Source organism: Acanthochromis polyacanthus, chromosome 3 (assembly GCF_021347895.1).
Source record: "Acanthochromis polyacanthus isolate Apoly-LR-REF ecotype Palm Island chromosome 3, KAUST_Apoly_ChrSc, whole genome shotgun sequence".
NCBI classification, from domain to species: domain Eukaryota; kingdom Metazoa; phylum Chordata; class Actinopteri; family Pomacentridae; genus Acanthochromis; species Acanthochromis polyacanthus.
The window spans coordinates 24592884-24614225 of record NC_067115.1 but is presented as its reverse complement, the minus strand read 5'-3'; the positions used below and the strand labels follow the sequence as shown (position 1 = coordinate 24614225).

At 41.2% G+C, this 21342-nt stretch overlaps 2 protein-coding genes across 6 annotated transcripts in view; one reads left to right on the top strand and one right to left on the bottom strand.

Annotated features, from left to right (window-relative positions):
• The window catches only part of fam184b (family with sequence similarity 184 member B), a 31423-nt gene extending 29998 nt beyond the window's left edge, over window positions 1-1425 (bottom strand). For 2 of the 4 annotated variants that reach the window (XM_051945377.1, XM_051945379.1), the window contains exon 1: window positions 764-1425. In XM_051945377.1, coding sequence (XP_051801337.1) covers window positions 764-913 — 150 coding nt within the window. In that variant the 5' untranslated portion in view covers window positions 914-1425. The remainder of the gene's footprint in view (window positions 1-763) is intronic. The other 2 variants (XM_051945378.1, XM_022206888.2) reach the window with 2 other exon arrangements.
• On the top strand, window positions 640-21342 carry ncapg (non-SMC condensin I complex, subunit G). Of its 2 annotated transcripts, none has more exons than XM_051945381.1 (22): window positions 640-767; window positions 6493-6605; window positions 7598-7840; window positions 8295-8523; window positions 8764-8909; window positions 9007-9091; window positions 9709-9901; window positions 9978-10127; window positions 11323-11463; window positions 12289-12412; window positions 12671-12760; window positions 13689-13877; window positions 14009-14119; window positions 15584-15703; window positions 16627-16863; window positions 16951-17132; window positions 17789-17954; window positions 18242-18409; window positions 20238-20361; window positions 20614-20661; window positions 20797-20866; window positions 20980-21342. In XM_051945381.1, the coding sequence occupies exons 2-22, from the start codon at window positions 6498-6500 to the stop codon at window positions 21110-21112; spliced, it is 3057 nt and encodes a 1018-aa protein (XP_051801341.1). In that variant the 5' UTR covers window positions 640-767; window positions 6493-6497; the 3' UTR covers window positions 21113-21342. The 2 variants fall into 2 exon arrangements, with proteins under 2 accessions (XP_051801341.1, XP_022062581.2); XM_022206889.2 differs by lacking the exon at window positions 640-767 and adding an exon at window positions 6025-6205.

Genomic DNA, 21342 nt, shown 5'->3' with positions numbered 1-21342 from the left:
ATCCCCACAGAGCAACGCTCTCCCTATGAAACACCAGCGGATAACAGCTACACCTGTCAGACCTGCACATGGAGGAGGATGTATCGGCAGTAATCAGGAAAAAAACATCTAAATCAGGGCAAAAACTGTTACCTACTTCATATTAAATGTGTATTATGATGAGACATATCAGCAGTTTGCTGGTTCCAGCTTGTATCTGCTTCTTGTCACGTTAATTGGTACCTCTGGATGCATTTTTTTTCTCCACTGGTCAGACAAAGAAGAAACGTTTTGTTCTCGGGCCCAGTGTGATGAGAAATTATTTTGATTTTCCACATTCAACCATTTAAATGAGTGTAAATGGATGCACTGTGTAGATAATCCAAAAATGAACTGATTATTAAATGCATCTTAATTGCTGCTCAGACTGATGAAGCTACACCTAAAGCTCTCAGTGCTCTGATGCCAGATTACTGTCAGTCACGAACAACCTCATCCAAGTTGTTTTTGTCTTAATTCTCAGAATCAGCCCAGCAGATAATGTGATTTGTAACTCATCTTATTAGAGCACGACCTTCTGCCTGTGCTGCTCCTCTCAATGTGGGATTAATCTCCTATACATTGATTTCACATTTGCATAAGCGTTCACATTTCTGCTGTAACATCTGTTCCTGTGAAATCACGGAGATGGCAGATCGTCGGGCAGCCATCGGATGGTCCGCTCAGTCGCCAAACGGACACCGGGCGGCGCGCCTCTCTCCCCGGTGTCACCGGCGGATCTTACCTTGGTGAGCTGAGCGATCTTCTTGCACATCTTGCTGTGCATCTGGTAGTCGTACAGCTCCTGCTCGATGTTGGGGAAGTCTGCCGCAGTCCCGTTAACGGCGGAGCCCGGCCCGGGGGGCTGTGCAGCCTTACCGGCGCCTGAAGCCATAATGAAACCCCCCCAAGGGAACTTCCCAGACCGGAGGATAGTCACAAATGATCCTGCCGCCGCTCAGATGAAAATTCCCACCGAAATCGTGACAACTTTCTACTCGCGCATCTCATTCCTCCGTCGGTGCACCTCCTCCCGTGAACGGCATCTCGAGGAATTCGCTGCAAAACAGTCGCTGTTGGATCGGCGGGGCTCTCCTCCTCGTGCGGTCCGGCTGCTGCCCCCCTCCCCGGCGGTCCGCCCGGTGCTCGCGGAGGTCACACGCTGGAAGTCCATCGGGGACGCGCTCGCGCCGACCGACCCCTCTCGTGCTGTCAACAATTTTTTAAATTTATTTCCCCCCCCCTGTTTATTCTGACGGGCAGCGCTTGAGGATGGAGGCTAACAGTCCGACCACCTGTCTCTCGGCAGGGGCGGAGAGGGGCGTGCGTATCCTCTGGAACATTACCGGAGACAGCTCGACGGAGAGGCGCACTGCTGCAGTGCCGCCCCGCCCCTACCGGCGCTGCTGTATCAGTGGCGATCAGCGCACGGAGGGGAGGAGGGGAGGAGAGGGGGTCTCTGGGGTCTGCCCGTGTGATTTTACTCCATCAGTCAGACGTCGTAAACACAGAACAGCGAGTAGAGCACTTTCAGAGGCTCACGGCGACATAGCAACACATGAGAGCACATGGTTGGCCCGTTTGTTTTCACTGTAATTACAGCTACTGGAGAAGTACATCCAGTAGGCTGGTGCTTCTATCAGCCCCATAGGATGGAGTGGAGCTGAAGAAACCTGTCTCACACACATTTTTTTTTTTTAAAAATCATACATTTTGGTTTATTTCTACATTTATTGCGAGTCTTCTGGGAAAATTACTAAACATGCTGGGTCAAAAATGTACACACAGCAAATCTAGCATTCGGTTAAATGTCCTCTGGCCATTTTTACCTCAATTAGCCACTTTTGGTGGCTGTCTTCAAGCTTCTGGTTGTATCTTTGACTGCTCATCTTCACAGAGTTGGTGCAGTTTAACTAAATTTGTTGACTTTCTGACACAGACTTGTTTTTTCATCACAGTCCACAAGTTCTTGACTGGGTTCAGGTCAGAACTTTGGAGAGGCCAGTGTTAATGTTAAATTCTGGCCTGATTTATAGCCGTTTATGTACCATTTTTGATTTGTTTTTGGGTGATTGTCTTTTTGGAACACCCAACTACAACTAAGACCCAACCTTCTGGCTGCTGATTTTAGTTTTTACTGAAGAATGTGGAGGTAAAACTCCCTAAAACTTCCACTGGCACCAAAACAGCCCTAAAGCATAATACTGCCACCACCATGCTTGATGATAGGTTTGGTGCTCTTGGGGTTAAGGATCCCTCTGTCTCTTCTCTAAACATATATTTATGGTAATTTTGGCCCCCAAAAAACTACATTTTTTGTTTCCTTTAGAAGATCTTTTCTTTGTCCATGTAATCAGCAGCAAGCTTCAGTCGAGCCTTAAGGTGCCGCTTCTAGAGGAAGAGCTTCCTTCTTGCATGGCAGCTTCTCAGCCACGGTGATGTAAAACACTTGTTTGGACCACTGAGCAGCTTTAAATTCTCGGTACACTTGCTTTTTGGTGATTCTTGGATGACTGTTGACCATCCAGACCAATTATATCTCAGCAGTAACTGATAGTTTGTGTTTTCTTCCTGATCATGGCAATGACACAACTGTACCATCCACTTATATTGACAAGTAGTTGTTTGCATAGGTGATTTTGGTGTCTGTACCTGCTTTGCAATGGCACCAGGTTAGTTTCCTGACTTGTTCTGGTCGATGAATTGCTTGTTCAGAGCTTTGCTATGCTTTTCAGCCATCCCCACTGTAGCATTTGTGTGAGAGTCTAATGAGTGTATAAAATGGGCCATGTTTAAAGTGGCTCAGAGACGTCAGCAACTGTCACCAATTATGAGTTTTAAAGCTGATCAGGGCATGAAAGTAACATATATTTGCCTAAAGTGTCCCACCTTTAAAGAAGAATACCACAAATAGACATGTTAGGTAAGAAATTCTGACTTTGTGTGGGTACACCTCTGGAAATTCTGCACACATTTCCTATAGTGCAGCTCAGCAGCATCCCTCCCTGACTCATAATTAATGTCGATGTATTTTAAGTCCAAGTCTATAGTTGGTAATGGAGGCTGTGAACATTTGTTGTCTATAGGCTAACGCTGCGATAACTCTGATGACGTGACAAGGGATAAAGGCTGGTTTATAGTCTGTCAGAATGTGTTTATAAGATGTGCTGTCAGACCACTATGGTAATCTGAAGTGTTTATGCCTGATCCACATGCCTACGCTCAAAGGCGGCGTGAAAAACTGATCGTCACGAAGTGAGGAGAGACATATGATATTGTTCAAATATAGAGATAGTGGCCCACTTTTCCAGACAGACAGTCTCTGTCTGAGAGGAAGGACCTTCATAGTGTTGTTTTCAGATGAGAACTGCAGAAAAGTGTAATGCATGGTTCTTTGTTTCCTCAGAGCTGGTAAATCATAGAGGATGTGAATGTTTTCGGTTCAGAAACATGCAGACACAGCTGCACACGGGACCTGAAGTCGGACTTTGTGTGAGGTGTAAACTTGTGATTTAACCCAGGTGACCTAATCCCTGATGGGGCCTTACTGATCCCATTTACCATTCACTTGTTTAGGCTGTTTGTGTTCCCTTTCGCTATCCAAGTTTCTATCAAGAACAGTGGACACAGCAGACATGGCAGCAAGAAGGTTCTGGGTTTGAAGCTGCTGGTCTCCCAGTTTTCTCCACATTCCAAAGATGGAGAGTTAATTAGTGATTCTAAACTGTATGTGAGTGCAGGCATGCGTTTCTGTCTCTTTGTGTTAGCCCCGTGATGGATGGAAAAGACTCCAGCCCCCAGAGATACTCTGAAGATAAAGCAGGTGTAACTGTGGTCCAGACTTCCTGTGTTAATTAGTTTGTGGCGATTTCATTGAAAACAACCTGATTATTTACTACTTTTGCACCATCTGAGGAGTGTATCTGACATTGTTTGAAAGATTCTCCTTTAAAACCTCATTTATTCTTCATTCAACTCTACTAAGTGCAACACCATAAATGTCTTGCGGCAGAGTTTGTTGAAAGTGTGTAATTGGAAGGCAATTAGGGAGGCAGAAGGATCCTGCAAGATGGAGGCGTTTAGGCTTTTTCCTCCTTTGATGACGACTATTTTTTAATCTTTGGATGTGGTCTAATGTCAGCCCAGTTTTTTCAAAGCATACTGAGACATTGCCACACATCGTAATTCAGGACTGGTGCATGTTATTTGGTGGTGTACATGCATGAACATATTTACAATCAGACGATCTCAAAGTAGAGTTCCTTTGGGGAAGCTTTGGACACATGATCCCTGGGTAAATGTCTGTTTAACCAGTTTGACAAATCAGGCTCAATCATCGAGAGATATCTAGTGTTGCACATAGACACTAAAGGTGTAAATAATCTGACTCCTTTACCTTCTATGGGAGTTTGATTAATGAATGCAGGTTGTAAATCTCCCTGACAGAGCATATGGGTAGCTTAAGATGACTTGGAAAAGCAGTATAGGCTGTTTTATCATGTGTTTTGGCTCACAACATAGTAGTGATAAAGTCTAATAGAGAGATTTCTTGTCCCACTGCAGCATAAATATTTAATATGATAATACACCTCCATGATAATCCCTCGCTCACACGCATGGAGATCTAAAGCAAACAGCCTGACCCAGTATCATCTATTAAATTGATTTCAAGAGATAGATGCCATAAAATGAAGAGCGCTGTCTGCATGTGGAGAAGCTTATTCCAGCCTTTCCCACGGGTGAGTTGTCCCCTCCACAGCTGTCCGGGCAGCTGCGACCCTGAACATCACTACACCAACACTGTGGCTGCACATGAGTAGCCTACAAACGACTTATGTGACACACAGTGTACAACAGACTGTGAGTGCACCCCTGTGCAATGTGACTTAAATGCCAAATAATTCAAAATTTTACCACCTCTCAATAATTTCATTATTTCGAAGTTGAGCAGTAGATTATTCTTAGTTTTGAACAATCACAAACAAATACTTCAGAAATATTAAAAACACAGGCCCCCTCATAGAAACTCAGTGCAATTAAATACACCTGTAATCACTGATGCAAAAGTCAGAAAACTTGCACTCTGTAAAACTAAATTGAGTACCTCTGTAATTTTTACTCAACCTCTAATTGCATATACATGGCTATAAAAAATGATCCGTTAGCTCCAGAACTTTCTCAGTTTTAGAACTATTGGTTGTGTCTATCTGCTAATCTGCATCATGGCTGCACATGGAAAAGAATTGTCAGAGGAATTTGAAAAATCGGAATGTGATTCTTCTTTATGATGGAAAACAGGAAGATTGGTGATCAATTAAAAACCATTTGAAACACAGCTGTACCAGTACTCACGAGGTGTAGAACTAGCCACAGCCTGAAATTAAACCATATGATCACTTTATTCTTTTTGTCTTTAAATGAGAAATCACTAAATATTCAACAAAACCCAGAATGTCTAACTTGACTGTTGTAAACTAAATTTACATATGTTGTCTCATTTAGGCACTGATGTCTGAGTGCCTTCTGGCACATTTCTTCCCCAGAATTTTGGTCCAAAATGACATTTGGCTAACACAAGCAGATTGTTATTATTGTTATTATTATTATTATACTTACTCATATTATTTTAAAGACAGAAAGAATCACTCTGACTCTTCAAAAAAATAGGATGTATTTTGAAAGGCCATAACCTTTATGTGATTATCAATCTATAATTTATTATTCCAGCTAATAACATAATTTTATAATCTGTAAAATATCAGAATATTTTGAAAAAGCATATAACGTTTTTTTGTTTTGTTTTTACCTTGGGGATCAAGAATCAAAAACTTAACTCTGGTTTACAAATAACCAAAAAAACAACAACAAATCTTCACATAACAGATGTGTTACCAGTGATTATTTTCTTAAAATACGGAAGAGATCAACCTAATAAAAAATACATGTTTATTAAATGTATTTCTGTCGAATAAATCATAAGTTGATAGTATGGGGGTAGTTTTGCTTCAATAATACCCCCATATGACAGTTTTAGTGTAATACTATGTTAAATCGGTTAGTGCTGCCTTCCAGGCTGTAACCAACGTCATTACGTAAGTCAAGATTACGCATCTCAGTTCTCGCGAGGATTCACGATAGTTGAATTTAAAAACGGGCGGCAGTTTGCGGGCAGAAACCTGACGGAAAGGTACACTCTAAAACTCACAATAACTTTATTATTTTCTGTATAATACGACGTCTGTCTTTAATAGACTGATAAATTGCTCTTCAAAGTGTCTCCATGGAGTTTAATGGCTGGGTTTCGTTGTTTTCGTAGTTTGGTTTCAGTGGGATTCGTTTCGCTAATGAGACACTGGAGACCAACAGGCTGTTATTGTTAGCTAGTGAAGCTATTACTGACAGTGAAGCTACTCTGAGCAAAGCTGCTGCCGCCGTTTGACTTATTCTGTGTTTCAATTTGTGTTTTTTCTGAAGCAAAAATGACTGCGGACAATGAAATAGATATCAAGGAGGCGTTTCAGCGCGCTCAGAAGGGCCACAACAACAAGGCAAAGCTGGTGGCGAGTCTGAAGAGCCGCTACAACAAGGTACGAACTGGGAGCTGAGTGGGACGCTGCTGCTCTACAGTACAGTCGCTGCTGTTTGTCAATAGATGCACACCACACTTCTTTATACTATTAATCAGCCTTTTTTTTTTAGGTTTGGTTGTGTTGTATCTTGGCCTCACGCTCCTCTGATTAAAGAATACGGGGTCAAGTCTTTATTATTATAAAAATAGTAGACACAATTAGGCATCAATAGGAAATGCAGGGTTTTTTATTTTTAGTTCTTTCAGAAACATTACCTCAAAACCAGCAGAAGAGCCATACTTTAAGGCAATATATCTTAGATGCATAAGGCAACATTAAAAGACTGATGAAGAGGCTTTTAAAAAATCTGAATAACTGAATATTTTAATTGTTAATGTATCTGCCTGGTGTTTTTTTTAGAATTTGAACTATGAGATGTCGAAACTGTTTTAAGAATGTCTGTCCCAACAACCAAGATCTTCAATTGTCTGATTTTGTCGAATAAGTAACCTTAAAAAAAACCCCAAAAGATAATCATTTTACAAAGATCAAACAGGAAACGGCAGCAAAGTCTCACATAGTTAAAAAGGAATGAAACAAAATCAGTACAAATGCAGTGAAATTATAGTTGAACAAGGGATAGGAATGAATAATTACACATATAACTAAGTAAAGTGTAAGCAGAAAAATTTAAGCCATGATTCAACTGTAAATGTAACAGTATTGCAAGTTGGGACAGACGGCCATTCTTTTTGGAGTTTTTTTTTTAAACAAATACACTGTGCTGTGTAGAAACTGCAAGCTGCTTCTCAGTGTTTCTTTTTGACCCATGGTACAGAAAGCATACCTGTCCCAGATGTTTGAAGCATCTGGATGGTTATCGATGCTGTTGTGAATAATTATTGTTGATGTTGATTACAATGAATCTTACCTATCTTATATAAATCTAAATTCTGGCTTGTCCTGGTTTACATTCCCTGTTGTGTGTCACCAATCATCTCTTCCCACAGCTTGAAGACAAGACACTGTTCCATGAGGAGTTTGTCCACTACCTCAAGTATGCTATGATCGTCTACAAACGTGAACCGGCAGTTGAAAATGTCATCGAGTTTGTTGCGAGGTTCGCCACAAGTTTCCAGTCTCCACCTAAAACAGAAGAGGAGGAGGAGCAGCAGAATGAGGAGGAGGAGGAGGAAGAAGAAGTTGAGGATGATCATCCATTTCTGAGTTTCATCTTCAACTTCCTATTGGAGGTATAAATATCATTTTATGAGAGTATCCATATGAAGTTACATTTTAACCCCATTTGTTCTGCATGTGTGATATGGTTAAAAACAGACAGGCTGAAAAAATTGCAGTAAATATTTTTAGAGATGATCTGTTCTGTTTTTCTACATTAATAACAAGATCTCTCAGATTTTGTTGTAAGCATTTGTAGGACACAGAATCCCTGATGGGATTGATGTCTCTGCTGCATTTCAATCAGCTTTTTTCATGTCCCATCTGTGTCCTCTCTTTTTCTTTTATATTCAAATCTGTTTTTTACTTCTATATTTTCTTGTGATGTTGACCCCTTTTCTCTGTCTCACTTATCCTCTTTCCTTTGATCTACCATTATACCTGATTTGCCGGTGTTTTTTGTTCTCTCCTCTCTTTTCCTTTTCTTGTCACACTCATTTGGCATTTTCTACCACTACTTTCTCTCAGTCTCATAAAGCCAATAGCCATGCCGTACGTTTCCGAGTGTGTCAGCTGATCAACAAGTTGCTGGGCAGCATGGCAGAGAATGCCCAGATTGATGATGATCTCTTTGATAACATCCACCAAGCCATGCTGGTCCGTGTCACTGACAAGTTCCCAAACGTGAGGATTCAGGCTGCTTTGGCCATGACTCGGCTTCAGCAGCCAAGAGATGCTGACTGCCCCACCATTAATGGTTTGTTTTTTGACTTCCTTACTTTCAATATTAGGAAATATTAGAATTGCATAAGTTGTTGACAGCCCAATCTGTTATCTCATTATTTAAAATTCTGTATTTAGAGACAAATATGCTCCATCTTTTGTGGTAAGACACTTCTGCAAAAGCCACTGCTCACTTTGTATTACCAACCTTGTCTTTTGTCATTGGTCTTAGTAGCTTTGATACGTGAAATAATGTGTCTTTCTCCTATTCCAGCCTATATGTTGATTCTAGAAAATGATACAAATGCTGAGGTGCGCCGTGCCGTTCTGTCCTGCATTGCAATGTCCCCTCTGACCCTCCCCAAAGTACTCAAACGCACCCGGGACATTAAAGAGAATGTCCGCAAGCTAGCCTACCAGGTATGCAGTCTCATGATCAATTTTTTATTTATGCATCTATTTTTTGAAAAGCACACATACCAGATGTTCTAACACTTTTGTCTTTGTTTTTGTAAAGGTTCTCGCTGAAAAGGTTCACATTAAAGCTTTTACCATCGCACAGAGAGTTGGTCTACTGCAGCAGGGTCTGCACGACAACTCAGGTAAAAGTAAATTCTGTGTCTCATGTATGAAGCGTTATTTTCCCTCTGACAAATTTTTCACCTAAGTGTGTGTACTTATCATAGTCATTTAATCAACCAGTTGTCTTAATTAACCACGCCTGACGTACACGTCAGCGGGGTTACTGCATTCGCTTCGGTATCTGGCTGGCTGGGTAAGTATGTGTGTGTCCGTTCAGATATCTCTGCAAGTGCTGAAGTCAGGATAATCAAACTTGTCACTGAACATCGGTCTAAGGTCCCCTGCTCACTTGTGGAGTTCGAGGTCTGGGCGTGGTTCTGCCATCTACTGAGGGCTGGTCTAGTTGTTTAGTCCATGAGATGTCAAAAATGGTTTAAGAATGTCCATCACAACAAACAGATTTTTCAATATTTGGTTTCATCCAATGAACAATTTATAACCAGCATTTTAAAATTTTACAAAGCTGTAAAATGAGAAAAAGCGGTAAATTCTCACACTGCAGAAGTTGGAGCCTTTTAGTTATTCATGGTGGAATTTTTGATTCAGAGGGTGAGATAGAAACACTTAGCAGATGGTAAAAATATATTTCCATTAATCGTCTTTACTCAGCATTTCTGGCTGTCTGTGTGATTTGCAGAAGCAGTGAGGGACATAGTTTGCAGTCGTCTGCTGCCTGCCTGGCTGCGTCACCTGGACGGTAACGTCATCCAGCTGCTCCATAGGCTGGATGTAGAGAACTGCGCCGATACAGCTCTGGAGACACTAAAAGCCATCTTCAAAAGCACACCTACCGAAGAGCTGCTGCAGAACAGAGTAGAGCTTGACAACAGGTACGCTCACGCTGCATTGTCTTGCAAGTGACCAAGTCTGAGGTTAGAGATTCATGAAGTGTGTGTTTTTTAACAGGAAGCTGATCCCAGTGGACTCTCTGACCTGTGAAAGTGTGCTTTACTGGAGAGCTCTGTGTGAGTTCATCAGGGGTAAAGGAGATGATGGGGATGAAATGCTGGAGCAAGTGTTACCAGATCCTGCTACTTATGCCGAATACCTCTGTGGGTAAGAAAAGAGCAAGAGATTCTCTGGATTACATTTATAGGTTTCTTGATGCCGACTGTGTATTTTACTATTATTGCAGACTAAATCCTGGGTCACACAACTCATCGGCGTGGCTGACATTACTGAATAATTTAAAGTATTTAATGTAATTTTAGTGTCTTTGTGATGATCAGAATTTCATAATTGAAAAATCCAGCTGCCATAATGACCATGTTGTAACTCCAGGTGTCTGAAGGCAGGTCGCGTGTTCTCAGAAGAACCTGTTCAGTATGTAACTGTGTGGCTAACTCAAGGCTTATATAAATACTTCACCAGTGTGGCTAACTAACTGCTCATGTTAAACTCAGCCTGGTTATTTATATTGGTGGGACATTTATATAATAAAAAAAGATCACTGTCAAACACGTTAAACGACTTTTGCTAGTGCTCAGGATACTTGTAAACTGGTGTGTTTTTGTTTACAAGATCAAAGCCAGATACTGGAGAACAGCTGTGATTAAGTTAACATGCCTCAGGGCCCAAAAGACCATTTAGCATCATAGTCGAAATACCAGATTGCTCTTATACAATAACACCTTCTAATTTGTTGTATCTGCACAGCATTACTTTTTTATTCCTAAAGATCTGGTTTTGCTTTTGATGGGTGGAGAACCATCCAATCATCTAGAGACCTTGTTAGAGTAGATGTTTCCTTTACAAAGCTCAGTGTTTGCCAGAGTACACTGAATTAATTGGTTATAAATATACACTAACTTGTATCATAAATCACAGATTTCTTTGCACAATCCTTCATACTTTTAAACCTCACAACTCAGCTATAATCTTATGCACTGATAGAGCGCTCTGCTGTTTTATCACCTGCCAGATGTGTGTGGTGCTGTATTTTGAAATGCTCTGTAAATGAGTTTGTTTGAAGCGAGTTGCACACTTAATATTTATCTGCTTATACAGTAAGTTTATTTAAGAGCGGTAACAGGTTGGTGGTATGTATAAATCTCTTTGAGGCTACTTGATAGCTGTCATAGCTATGTGTAGAATTTGCTTGTAGGTAGTAATGGTTCGCTGTCATGTTGCCTACAGTGTTGCATTCAGTATGAGTGTGTTGTACATTCTTTGCTGTCATTTAGAGCTGAATTATCTTATCTGACTGGTTTCTGAGAGGCTGTGGCTTGACTCTCAATTCGGTCTCTTGTAGATATCTGAAGGCAGTTCCTGTGCTGTCAGAGGAGCAGAGGGCCGACTTTAACCAGCTGGAGCTGGTCATGACCAAAGAGTTCATCTCACAGCAGCTCATCCATCTTATTGGTTGTCTGGACACCAACGAGGAGGGTGGCAGGTAGGACAAGAAAGAAAGTGTTGAAGAAATTAGAGTGGAATGGAGAGATTTAGTGACAAAATCACCTTTACAAACAACATGTTGGTATTACTAATACTTAGAAACATGTTGTGACTTTTCTTCCTGTAAATGTTTTACTGTTTTACCACTTTTCTCTAATCCGCTCTGTGTAAACATTTCAGCCCAGATCAGCTGGAAACTCCCTGAATTTCTTGATGAATACTACGTGGAGAAAAGATTTACTCTAAACACCATTTTGTGGGGATGACCAGTGTGTGGCTGCCACTACTCTGCCAGTTATTTTATCAATCAATTGATCTACCCCCAGAAAACAGGAAAAAATGCTCTATATACCTTCCTACGACCCAGTCTGAAGTCTAGTTCAGATGTCTTGTTTTTTTAAACAGCAGTCTAGATGTCAAAATATTAAATGCATTTTCATACATAACGAAGAAAAGCAACAAACCTTAAGATTGGATGAAATGACCATTTGGCTTTTTTGCTTGAAAAATAACTGGTTATTTTTTTGTTGGTCCGCTAATAAATAAACTTAATACTAAACTAAGTTGATTAAATTAAAGGGTTTCTGGACTGACTGGATAGATGTTATTTATTGTTGGAGCTATCCTGTGAATAAATACTTGAGACAATTTATTATTATTTATGATGGGAGTTAATTCTATTTGCTAGTTTTTTTTTAAGTCAGTTTATTGTTGATCCCTGTTTTTATTCTTTTTGCCTTTAATTTTGTCTAATTTGCCAAATATTTTAACCACCCCCTTTGTGGTGTTTTTACTGAGACTTAAAAGTTGTGTTTGTTTGTAGGAAGCGTGTGCTGGCTGTTCTGCAGGAGATGTTGGCTCTTCCACAGACCCCCGCCTCCCTGGTCTTCCTGCTCACTGAGAAACTCCTCACTCTCATGCCTGATGACCACAGACGCACACAAACCGTAAGTTACCCAACTATAAACTTTTTTTACTGTAAAGTCAGTGTTTGTTTTATCATGGCTTCTTTTCTACACACTTACAGAGAAATGCACATCTCTCTACCCCTCATAAATTCAGTTGACAGATCAGTTAAAGGAAAATTATTTATCAATATTTCCAAGTGGACAGTAACTAAAGGTCTTTCTTAGATTTTAAAATGGAACAAATTTTCCATTACAACTGACATTGACGTTGAAATGAGCTGACTTTGTGCTCCACAGGTGGCAGAAATCATATCAGATGTGAGGGAGCCCATCACAGAGGCCAGTCGGCCCGTGGATGAGAAGGAGAGCCGCCGGCAGCAGGTCCAGGTGGGCGACACTCTGCCAAACAGAAGCACCCAGAAGCATTTAGCTTTTGTAATCTCTTCCAATTCCCTTAGTGTTTTTGGATGGATGAAAACAATACATATCACCACGTAACTACTTCATGTTGTGTCGAAAATTTCAGCTAAGTGCTAAATGACGGACTGAACGTTTAGATTGTCCCAACCTGTGATCATAATGCTGAACAGAAACGGTCTAAATATAATAGATAATATTTAATGAAACATATCAACATTTGACTGTCCTAAATTTACATTTCTGATGAATATTTCTTATTTAATTTTGTTGTTTTTTATTTATTTTGCGCTCTACGTTCCCTCCTTGTCTGCCTGTTTCTATATGACTGTTTGTTCATCCTGCTCCACCTCCAGCTGGCAGATGGTTTGTATTGTGAGGCAGAGTACATTTCAACTAGTGAAGTGGAAGACGCATATCATGTCAGCTAAACTCATCTTTGCCTACTGTATCCTGGTCCATTAGTTTTTCCTTTGTCAATTTTTCCTTATTTAACCTCTGTGATTACTTTGATACACATGTATGCTGCTGTGAGGGAGTGTCATATAGTTTTGATGTGAGCTGTGATTCTCTGAGACCTTGCTTTCAATAAGCACTGAAAACTACGTTGTAGGTCAAATAGCTGCTCAGAATCTAAATCGTAGCCCAGGTGCTCAGCTTCCATCTATCCTGTGCACCTGGTGTCTCCCATTGCTTGATTATTCAGCGAGTAAATCCAAGGTGGACTGTAGAGGGCTGTAACCCGGCCCAGAGCCTCAGCTGTTGTTTTCCTATTAGTGGAGGTGCTGTAGCCTGTCTCAGAAGTCAGCGATCCTCTGGGGTGTACTTCAACTAAGGAAAGATTCTCCCCTCTTATGGTCATGTTCTCACCTTTTCCCCCTTTCCCTCTCCCATCTAGCTTGCAGAAGTGAAGGTGCGTATCTTAGAGGCTAAACAGACTTTGGAGGACTGTATCGCCGCTCAGGAGTTCAACCGAGCAGCAGAACTGAAGGACTCCATCACAGACCTGGAGAACCACAGGAACCAGATCCTCCAGGAAATCGCAGAAAGCAGCCAGCCGGCTGACAAGGAGATCCGCACTGAGAAGGTACCTCACGATACTGGGACCACTAGCGCTGTGTATTTACATATCAGTTTGTATAATTTACCTCAACACAGTAAAAAGACTTTACCTTTCTGAAACACAGTAGTCTAAATTTGTGTGTGTTTTCTCCCTAGAATGATCCAGAGACTCTCTTGAGGTGTCTAACAATGTGTGCAGAACTGCTGAAGCAGATGAACATCAAGACTCGAATTGGTCCAACCATAAGCGCCTTAATGTCCTCACTGGTAAAAACCTCTACCCTAACATTCACTCATGTGTGCACTGCAGTAAATCAAACAGCATTTCTGTTCAGGTTGTGGTTAGTATGTAGGTGCAAACTTTATCGAAAGAATGTGCAATGAGGCGTCCATTCATGCAAATGTTTAGCTAAAACGATTCCCCACCACTATTTTGCAAGGCTACTGTCACTACATCCTGGGTTTTGTAATAATTTTAAAAGAAATATAAAAAAGCCAGAGCCTATTTCCTCTACAGCAGAATGAGAATGAGGTGCAGCCAGACCATTCTCTGACGGTGACACAGCTGTAGAGATAAAGTTTGTGGTTCACAACAAACATGGGTTGCTCCAAGGAGCTCACTGAGTGTCTCAAAGAGAAGCAAACTCATGTTGGCAAAGCAGTGAAAAAATATCAAAGTACCTCCAAATTGAAATTTTCACATTTCAAAATATGAAAAGACAATTAGGGAGAACTGTGGAAATCAAGTCAAGACCTATAATACCAAGACAACTTTCAGAAAAAAAACATGAAGGCCAGTTGTGCTAAAAGACAAAACCAACCAGTGTGTAGCTGCAGAACTGATGCACAAACATGGAAGAGTCATCAGAAAGAGACCGCATCGCAAAAGTCAACATCTGAAGCACACAAAGCAACATCTGGATAAGCCAGAATCACTTTAGAAATGTGTTGTGTGGGTACACAAATCAAACAGTCACGAAGAATATGTTTGGGAGAAAAGAACAGTTGCTATTTGAAAAATGGACTCGACTAAATATCAGCAAATTCCCCGATAATCTGTGGGGAGATGTTATATTGTGAGTGCAAGGCAGCCTGAAATATCTGAGATCTTCAAGTTGTCGACTAGGTAGTATGGCGTACAATCCCTAAATGAAGAATCAGAAGCATTTTCAAGATTTGATATCTTTCAAAAGGAGATTTAATCTGCCTGACTTCGTAGGGTGGGCAGTCATCACATCATTCTGTCTTTGTTCATGTGCATTAAACACACAAGTGAATGCGTTCTCATTTCACTAATCAACAAAATATGTCGTCTTCTTTGGGTGCCCAAATCTTTGCATACAACCATATACGTACCAAAATAAAATGCTTGTTCTTTTATGTTTTTTGACACCATTTAACTTTATCTGAAAGTTGAAGCATGGCACAATAAACTGTTAAAATGTTCAACAGGAAACTTTTTAGAAAATCTTGACTAAAACAAAAAGCAAATGGAGATAAATGTTCCCACTGTGCACTAAACTGCAGGAACAAATAAACATTTAAGATTGAGGACAGATGGTAGTTATAACAAAGAGAATTGCATTTATTTTCTCTGGTATGTCTGTGTTGTTTCACTTGCATCGCTAATTTCTTCTCAGCTTTAAAACTCATTACAGTACTTTCATTTGTTGTGAGCATATTGACGAGTGTAGAGGGAAGCAAAATGTTGAAGTCATTATTTTTCTCCAGATCCTGCCCAGCATAGCAAATGCTCACCCTGCTGTCCGCAACATGGCCGTGGTGTGTCTGGGAACATGCACTCTGCACAGTAAGGAGCTGGCCAAAACCCACATGGTCCTGCTGCTACAGGTAATTTCACACAGATGTTTCATTTAAATACAATTTATTTGCATGCAATTATGAACATGCTTCATGTTAAAGAAAATATTTTCACATTTATCCTACTTATGTCACTTAATGTACTAGAAACACACTCAGAGAGCGCAGTACTCCACCAAGGCTGTTCATTCCCCCACATGGCAGTGTCAGAAATGCAGCATTTGTTTAGTTATTAGTTACTGAGGATCAGGAATCACAGCAACATAGAATGTAACCATTTAATTTAGATGCACCCACAGACAAAATGACCTTGTGCTGAGCACAGGCGTGTGATATGCATGTGTACGTTAAATACAGATATAGAATTGTGTGATCTAAATATGTAGCGGGCAGTGGGAATTGATGGGACTCAGAAACACCCCCATGGTTTAATCAGTCGTTCCTTGTATGATTTCCAATAAATAACTCAGCAGTGGTTGATTTTTAGAAGGACTGCAATCATGTGATCGTCAGCAGGCGGCTGATGTAGTGTTCACTTGTTGTCATAGTTACAGTGATGCTGTGCCAATGATACAGAAATGTTTAACAAATCTGTGGTTCCAGACTATAAGCTGAATCACTGCCAGAATCTACTCAGTTGGTTCTTGTGTCATTTCTGACCTTCACAGAAAATTTCATCCAAATCCGTAGGTCCGTTTTTGAGTAATGTTGCTAACAGACAGACACTCAGTCACTGATCAAGTAACAGTATAATACTGTGTATAACACATGTTGTTTTGGGGGTTTTAATATTTCTGCTGTTTTTCATAACTCTGTACTACAGCCAATAAGAACAAACTTTTATGACTGAATCCACCCAGGGCTATATGGAATTTTTCCGTTTTTCGTGGCCGGACCAAAACAAAACACGACTTGGGGGCTGTCGGTGCTAAATCTGCTTTATGTGTTTTCAGATTGCCCAGCTGGATGAGGTAAAAATCCGTATCAGTGCTCTGCGGGCCATCATCGACCTGCTGCTGCTGTTTGGCTTCCAGCTGCTCTCTGAAACCGCTGCCACCCAGGCGGCTCCACCCTCCCAGTCTCCAGACAAGCAGGAGGACGAAGCAGCAGCGACCGAGGACAAGGGAGACGCACCAGAAGACACCGCCCAGAGTATACTGCTGATGCTTTCAGAGTTCCTCGATAGTGAGGTGAAGCTGAAACATTTGCTACATAAACCGCAGCATGCATCTATTTTTATTTTTCCAAGAAATTTTAACTGTCCGTAACACTCCCAGGTGTCTGACCTGCGTACTGAGACAGCGGAGGGTTTGGCCAAACTTATGTACACGGGCCGCATGTCCAGCGCCAAGATGCTGTCCCGTCTGGTGCTGCTGTGGTACAATCCTGTGACTGAGGACGACACCCGCCTACGCCACTGCCTCGGCATCTTCTTCCAGCTCTACGCCCGCGAGAGCAGGTCACACATGCACCCACTGAGCGATGTGCTTATCCCTATAGAGCCCAGCGTGGCACGGGTTCATGTTTGATTGGCGGTAGATTTGAAACCAGATAGAATAGATCAGTCATTCATTTTGCATGTAAAATCTGGGGAGTTAGACCAACATTTCACACATTCACCGTGTCGCAGAGCGCTTTTGTGTTGCACTGATGAGTTTGTAAAAATACACAATAAAGAGCATCTAACGAAAATCTTTATAAACAAACCACAGGATATTGTGCAACTTTTTTTTTTTTTTTTTACAAATTTGCTATAGCTATGCAATTTCTGTATTTTGAAATATATGTGGGAAAAAACTAAAACAGTTTTCATTTGTTTTAGGTTTATTGCACTTTTAAGCAATTTATTGTAGTTATTAAGACAAAAGTCAGTACATGTTATTAAAACTAGGGATATAAGGGTTATGTTGATGTAAAGCAATTAAAAATACTCCAAGAAATTGCACTACAGTATGTAGAAATGTAAGAAAATGACCTGGCTTACTTGCACAACAGTAGGTTGTAAAGGGTTCCATTTATTCATCACAACTGTGTGTGTAGTATGAGAACTTGCCAAGATGAAGCGATGATTTCTATAATACCGTCTGACATGCAGTTTGTCTTTCTGTGTGTTAGGGCTCATCAGGAGCTTGTAGAGGAGAGCTTCCTGCCGACTGTTCGCACTCTGCTGAATGCCCCAGCCACCTCTCCACTAGCAGAGGTGGATATTAACAATGTAGTGGAACTGCTTGTTGAACTGACCCGCCCGAGTGCACTGATTAAACCTTCAGCTAACACAGAGGTAAGAAACACCCACTGAGACGTGAGTAAATCCAAAAAGCCCTCAGTCAGGTAATTTGGGTAGTCCCCCTAGAAAAATTCAGTTTATTAGTAAACTTGTTTTTATTGCCTGCCCGAGGTTTTCATTATATTGCTTTCTTCCCAGACATACATGTTAATACAGTCTGCAAATTGTTCACCTGATGACTGCAGGCAGAGCATTAACACACAGCTGGAGTAAACGTGTTCAAGTATTAAATATCACTATTAATGCATTCTAAAATCATTCATTTGCTTCTCTGTCCTCAGGAGGTGTGTGTGCACGACTACTTGGCAGTTCGTATGTGTGGTGAGATGCTGAAGGACCCCACAGCTCCAGAGGTGCGTCTCTACGCCAAAACTCTAAGCAACCTGGAGCTCAGCAGAGACGACACCGTCAGGAAGGATCTGCAGACGTTGCTGCAGCAGCTTGTCCAGGTACGTGCTGTAGACTGTAAATGAAGACGGATGAACTCTGATGGAGGGTTTTAAGCTCAGTCTGGGCGCTGCAGCCCTCGCCATCATGGTGGTGCCTGACTGACCAACTCCTGGCTAAGAAATGCCAAAAATTGTCAGAGAGAGAGTTGAGACAGGCAGTGGAAATATCTTACGGCTATGACAAGGAAGGTTTGTTTATATAACACAATTCAGGCACAAGGCTACTGAAGTGCTTTACAGTGGAAAATAAATAAATTACAAAGATGATTTAAAAGCATGCATTAAAATCATAGAAATAAAACATAATTTAAGCGATAAAATCAACATGAAATTGTGTAAGAAAAACAAAAACTCATAAAAAGGAAGATAAAATAAAATCCCTTTAAAAGTTACAGTGCAGTTCTGGTTTTAAGACGGTCACTAATCAAAGACAACAGTAAATAAGTAGGTGTTTAACCTTGATTTAAAGGAGCTGACAGATTCAGCTGACCTGCAGTTTTCTGGAAATTTCTTCCAGATATGTGGAGCATAAAACCTGAAAGCTGCTTTTCTATTTTTGGTTCTGACTCTGGGGACAGAGAGCAGAGCTGTAGTGGAGGGTTCATGTGGTGAAAGAAGGTCACTGATATAATGGACTCTAAACCATGCAGAGCTTTATAAGCTAGCAAAACTTTTTTGAAGTCTGTCCTCTGAGAGACCAGCAGCCGGCACAGAGACCTCAAAACTGGAGTGATGAGATCGACTTTTTAGTCTCGGTGAGGACTCCAGCAGCAGCGTTCTGGATCAGCTGCAGTTGTTTCATGGACAGTCCTATGATGGTACCCACCACTCTAATGGCCACACCCTGAATTACACATAGATTTAAGTCTGATTGTAATTAAACATGTAAATTATGTGCAAAATCTTATCCTCACAATGACCTCAACAGGCCATTTGCAGAACTGCAGCCATGAAGACTGTCAGGCTGTCAGCATGCTAACTGTGACACATGTACAGTATTTATCAAGTATAATGTCTGAGATGTTCCCCCAATCATTTTATAATGCTAGAAAGGACAGCTTCTGATACTTTGCACTAATCAAAGCTGGAGCTGAAGGAATGTTATTAGTCATGAACTGGAGCATTGGACAAATTTAAATTAAGCTCTGATAATAGCATGTCATGTGATTTTTAACTACAACTCATCCTGAGGGGAACGTGAATGTCAGCACAAACCTTCTACTCCAAATATCAAATGTACAGTCATGGAAAAAATTATTAGACCACCCTTGTTGTGTTGTTCATTTTAATTCCTGGTCCAACTAAAGCTACATTTGTTTGGACAAATATAATCATAACAACAAAAATAGCTCAAAGAGTTTAATTTAAGAGCTGATATCTAGATATTTTCCTTGTTTTTCCTGGTAATAACCAAAATCGCTTAAGTTCTTACATCAGTAGCTATGGTATTGTGCTGCCAAAAACAGCTTTTATACACTCCATGTTTTCTTTTCTGTCTGTTTTAGCCACATGATACACACAGGAGTTCGTACTTAATTGTATAACCACTGTTTTTGATGACAAGAGTGGTCTAATAATTTCTTGTGTGACTGTAAATCTCATGGTGGCACAAAGGAAGTCAGAAATCATGAGGATTCATCCTGTGTGACCTATGAATGTCTGTCTAAACTTCAATGGCGGACATCTCTTAGAACGAGGTGACAGAACAGCAGATACTGCCATAAAACTGTGTCACAAGCTGGCTAAAAACACCGCTGTGTATCTGTATGTCTGCATTCTGAAAGGCCTAATGCTCATTTTCTCCTCTTTGGATTCTTCTGTCCTTCAGGTGGTGACTGATCGTGTTTGTCGCCGTGCTCTGGAAAAGATGGTTTCTCAGCTGGTGGACTCCACAGAGCAGGCTGAGCTTCTCAGTGCCAGTGCGCTGCAGCCGCTGGACGTCAATGCTGACGGTACACAAGCAAACAAAAGCCACCTGACACCCCGCTGAGCCAACACTACCTTCTCAGCGTCTGTGTCTAACTAGATTTACACTGCACATTAGTGACAGCTCCTCCTGTGAAAGGATTATGTCTTATTACCAGAATGTTGCTTAGTGGATTAAAAACGCCTCATTCCCTCCTATTTGGTGCGTCGAGACGAGAATGCAGCTAACAGGAAGGAGATGCAGAAATGTGAATGATCTGTCTGCTGTGTTTCCTCAGAGGCTGCAACAGACGATCCATCGAAATCTGCCAAGAGAGCCAAAAGAGGTAACGCCGGCTCTGTATGCGCATCTAAAACCGCAGTTGCTCACAGCGCCATTATATTTTTAGAGCGGCTCTCGTCTACCTGAGTGAAGAAGTCGACTCAGCACAGCGAGGTAACCTGAGTGTTTGTGTGCACAGGTCAGAGGAAAGCCTGCACAGCCAAAGGGGGCAGAAAGCCGAGCAGGAGGGCAGAGTCGTCAGAGGAGAGGTGATTTTAGCAGAAAGGATAGAATTGATTTTAAATATCTACTGTATATTTGACAGTCTGACACTGTTTCTACACTTTAGTATTGTCGTTTCTCATATATATCTTTGTTTTAGCGACAGCGACGGTGAAAACGTTCCAGAGTCGGTTCCTGTTGTTCGTCCGTCACGGAGGGCCAAGGCTGCAGCTCTAGAGAAGACGAAACTGGACCTCAACCCCCTCATCAACCAGGAGGCCAATGTGTCGTAAATGTCGGGCGATAACAGTTTTTGTAATAATGAAATACTTCTTGTCATATGAATATACTTGTATTTCTTTGTTTCACTGGCCTCAGTAAATGTAACTGATCTTTGGCACCTTTATGACCCAAAGCCTGTCCAATGGAGTCACCTCCGAGTATCATATTTCCTCTGTTCTCTTCCTTCTTTTTGTCAGTGTCATGTTTAGTCCTTTTAACCATTAAAGTGAAATATATGTCA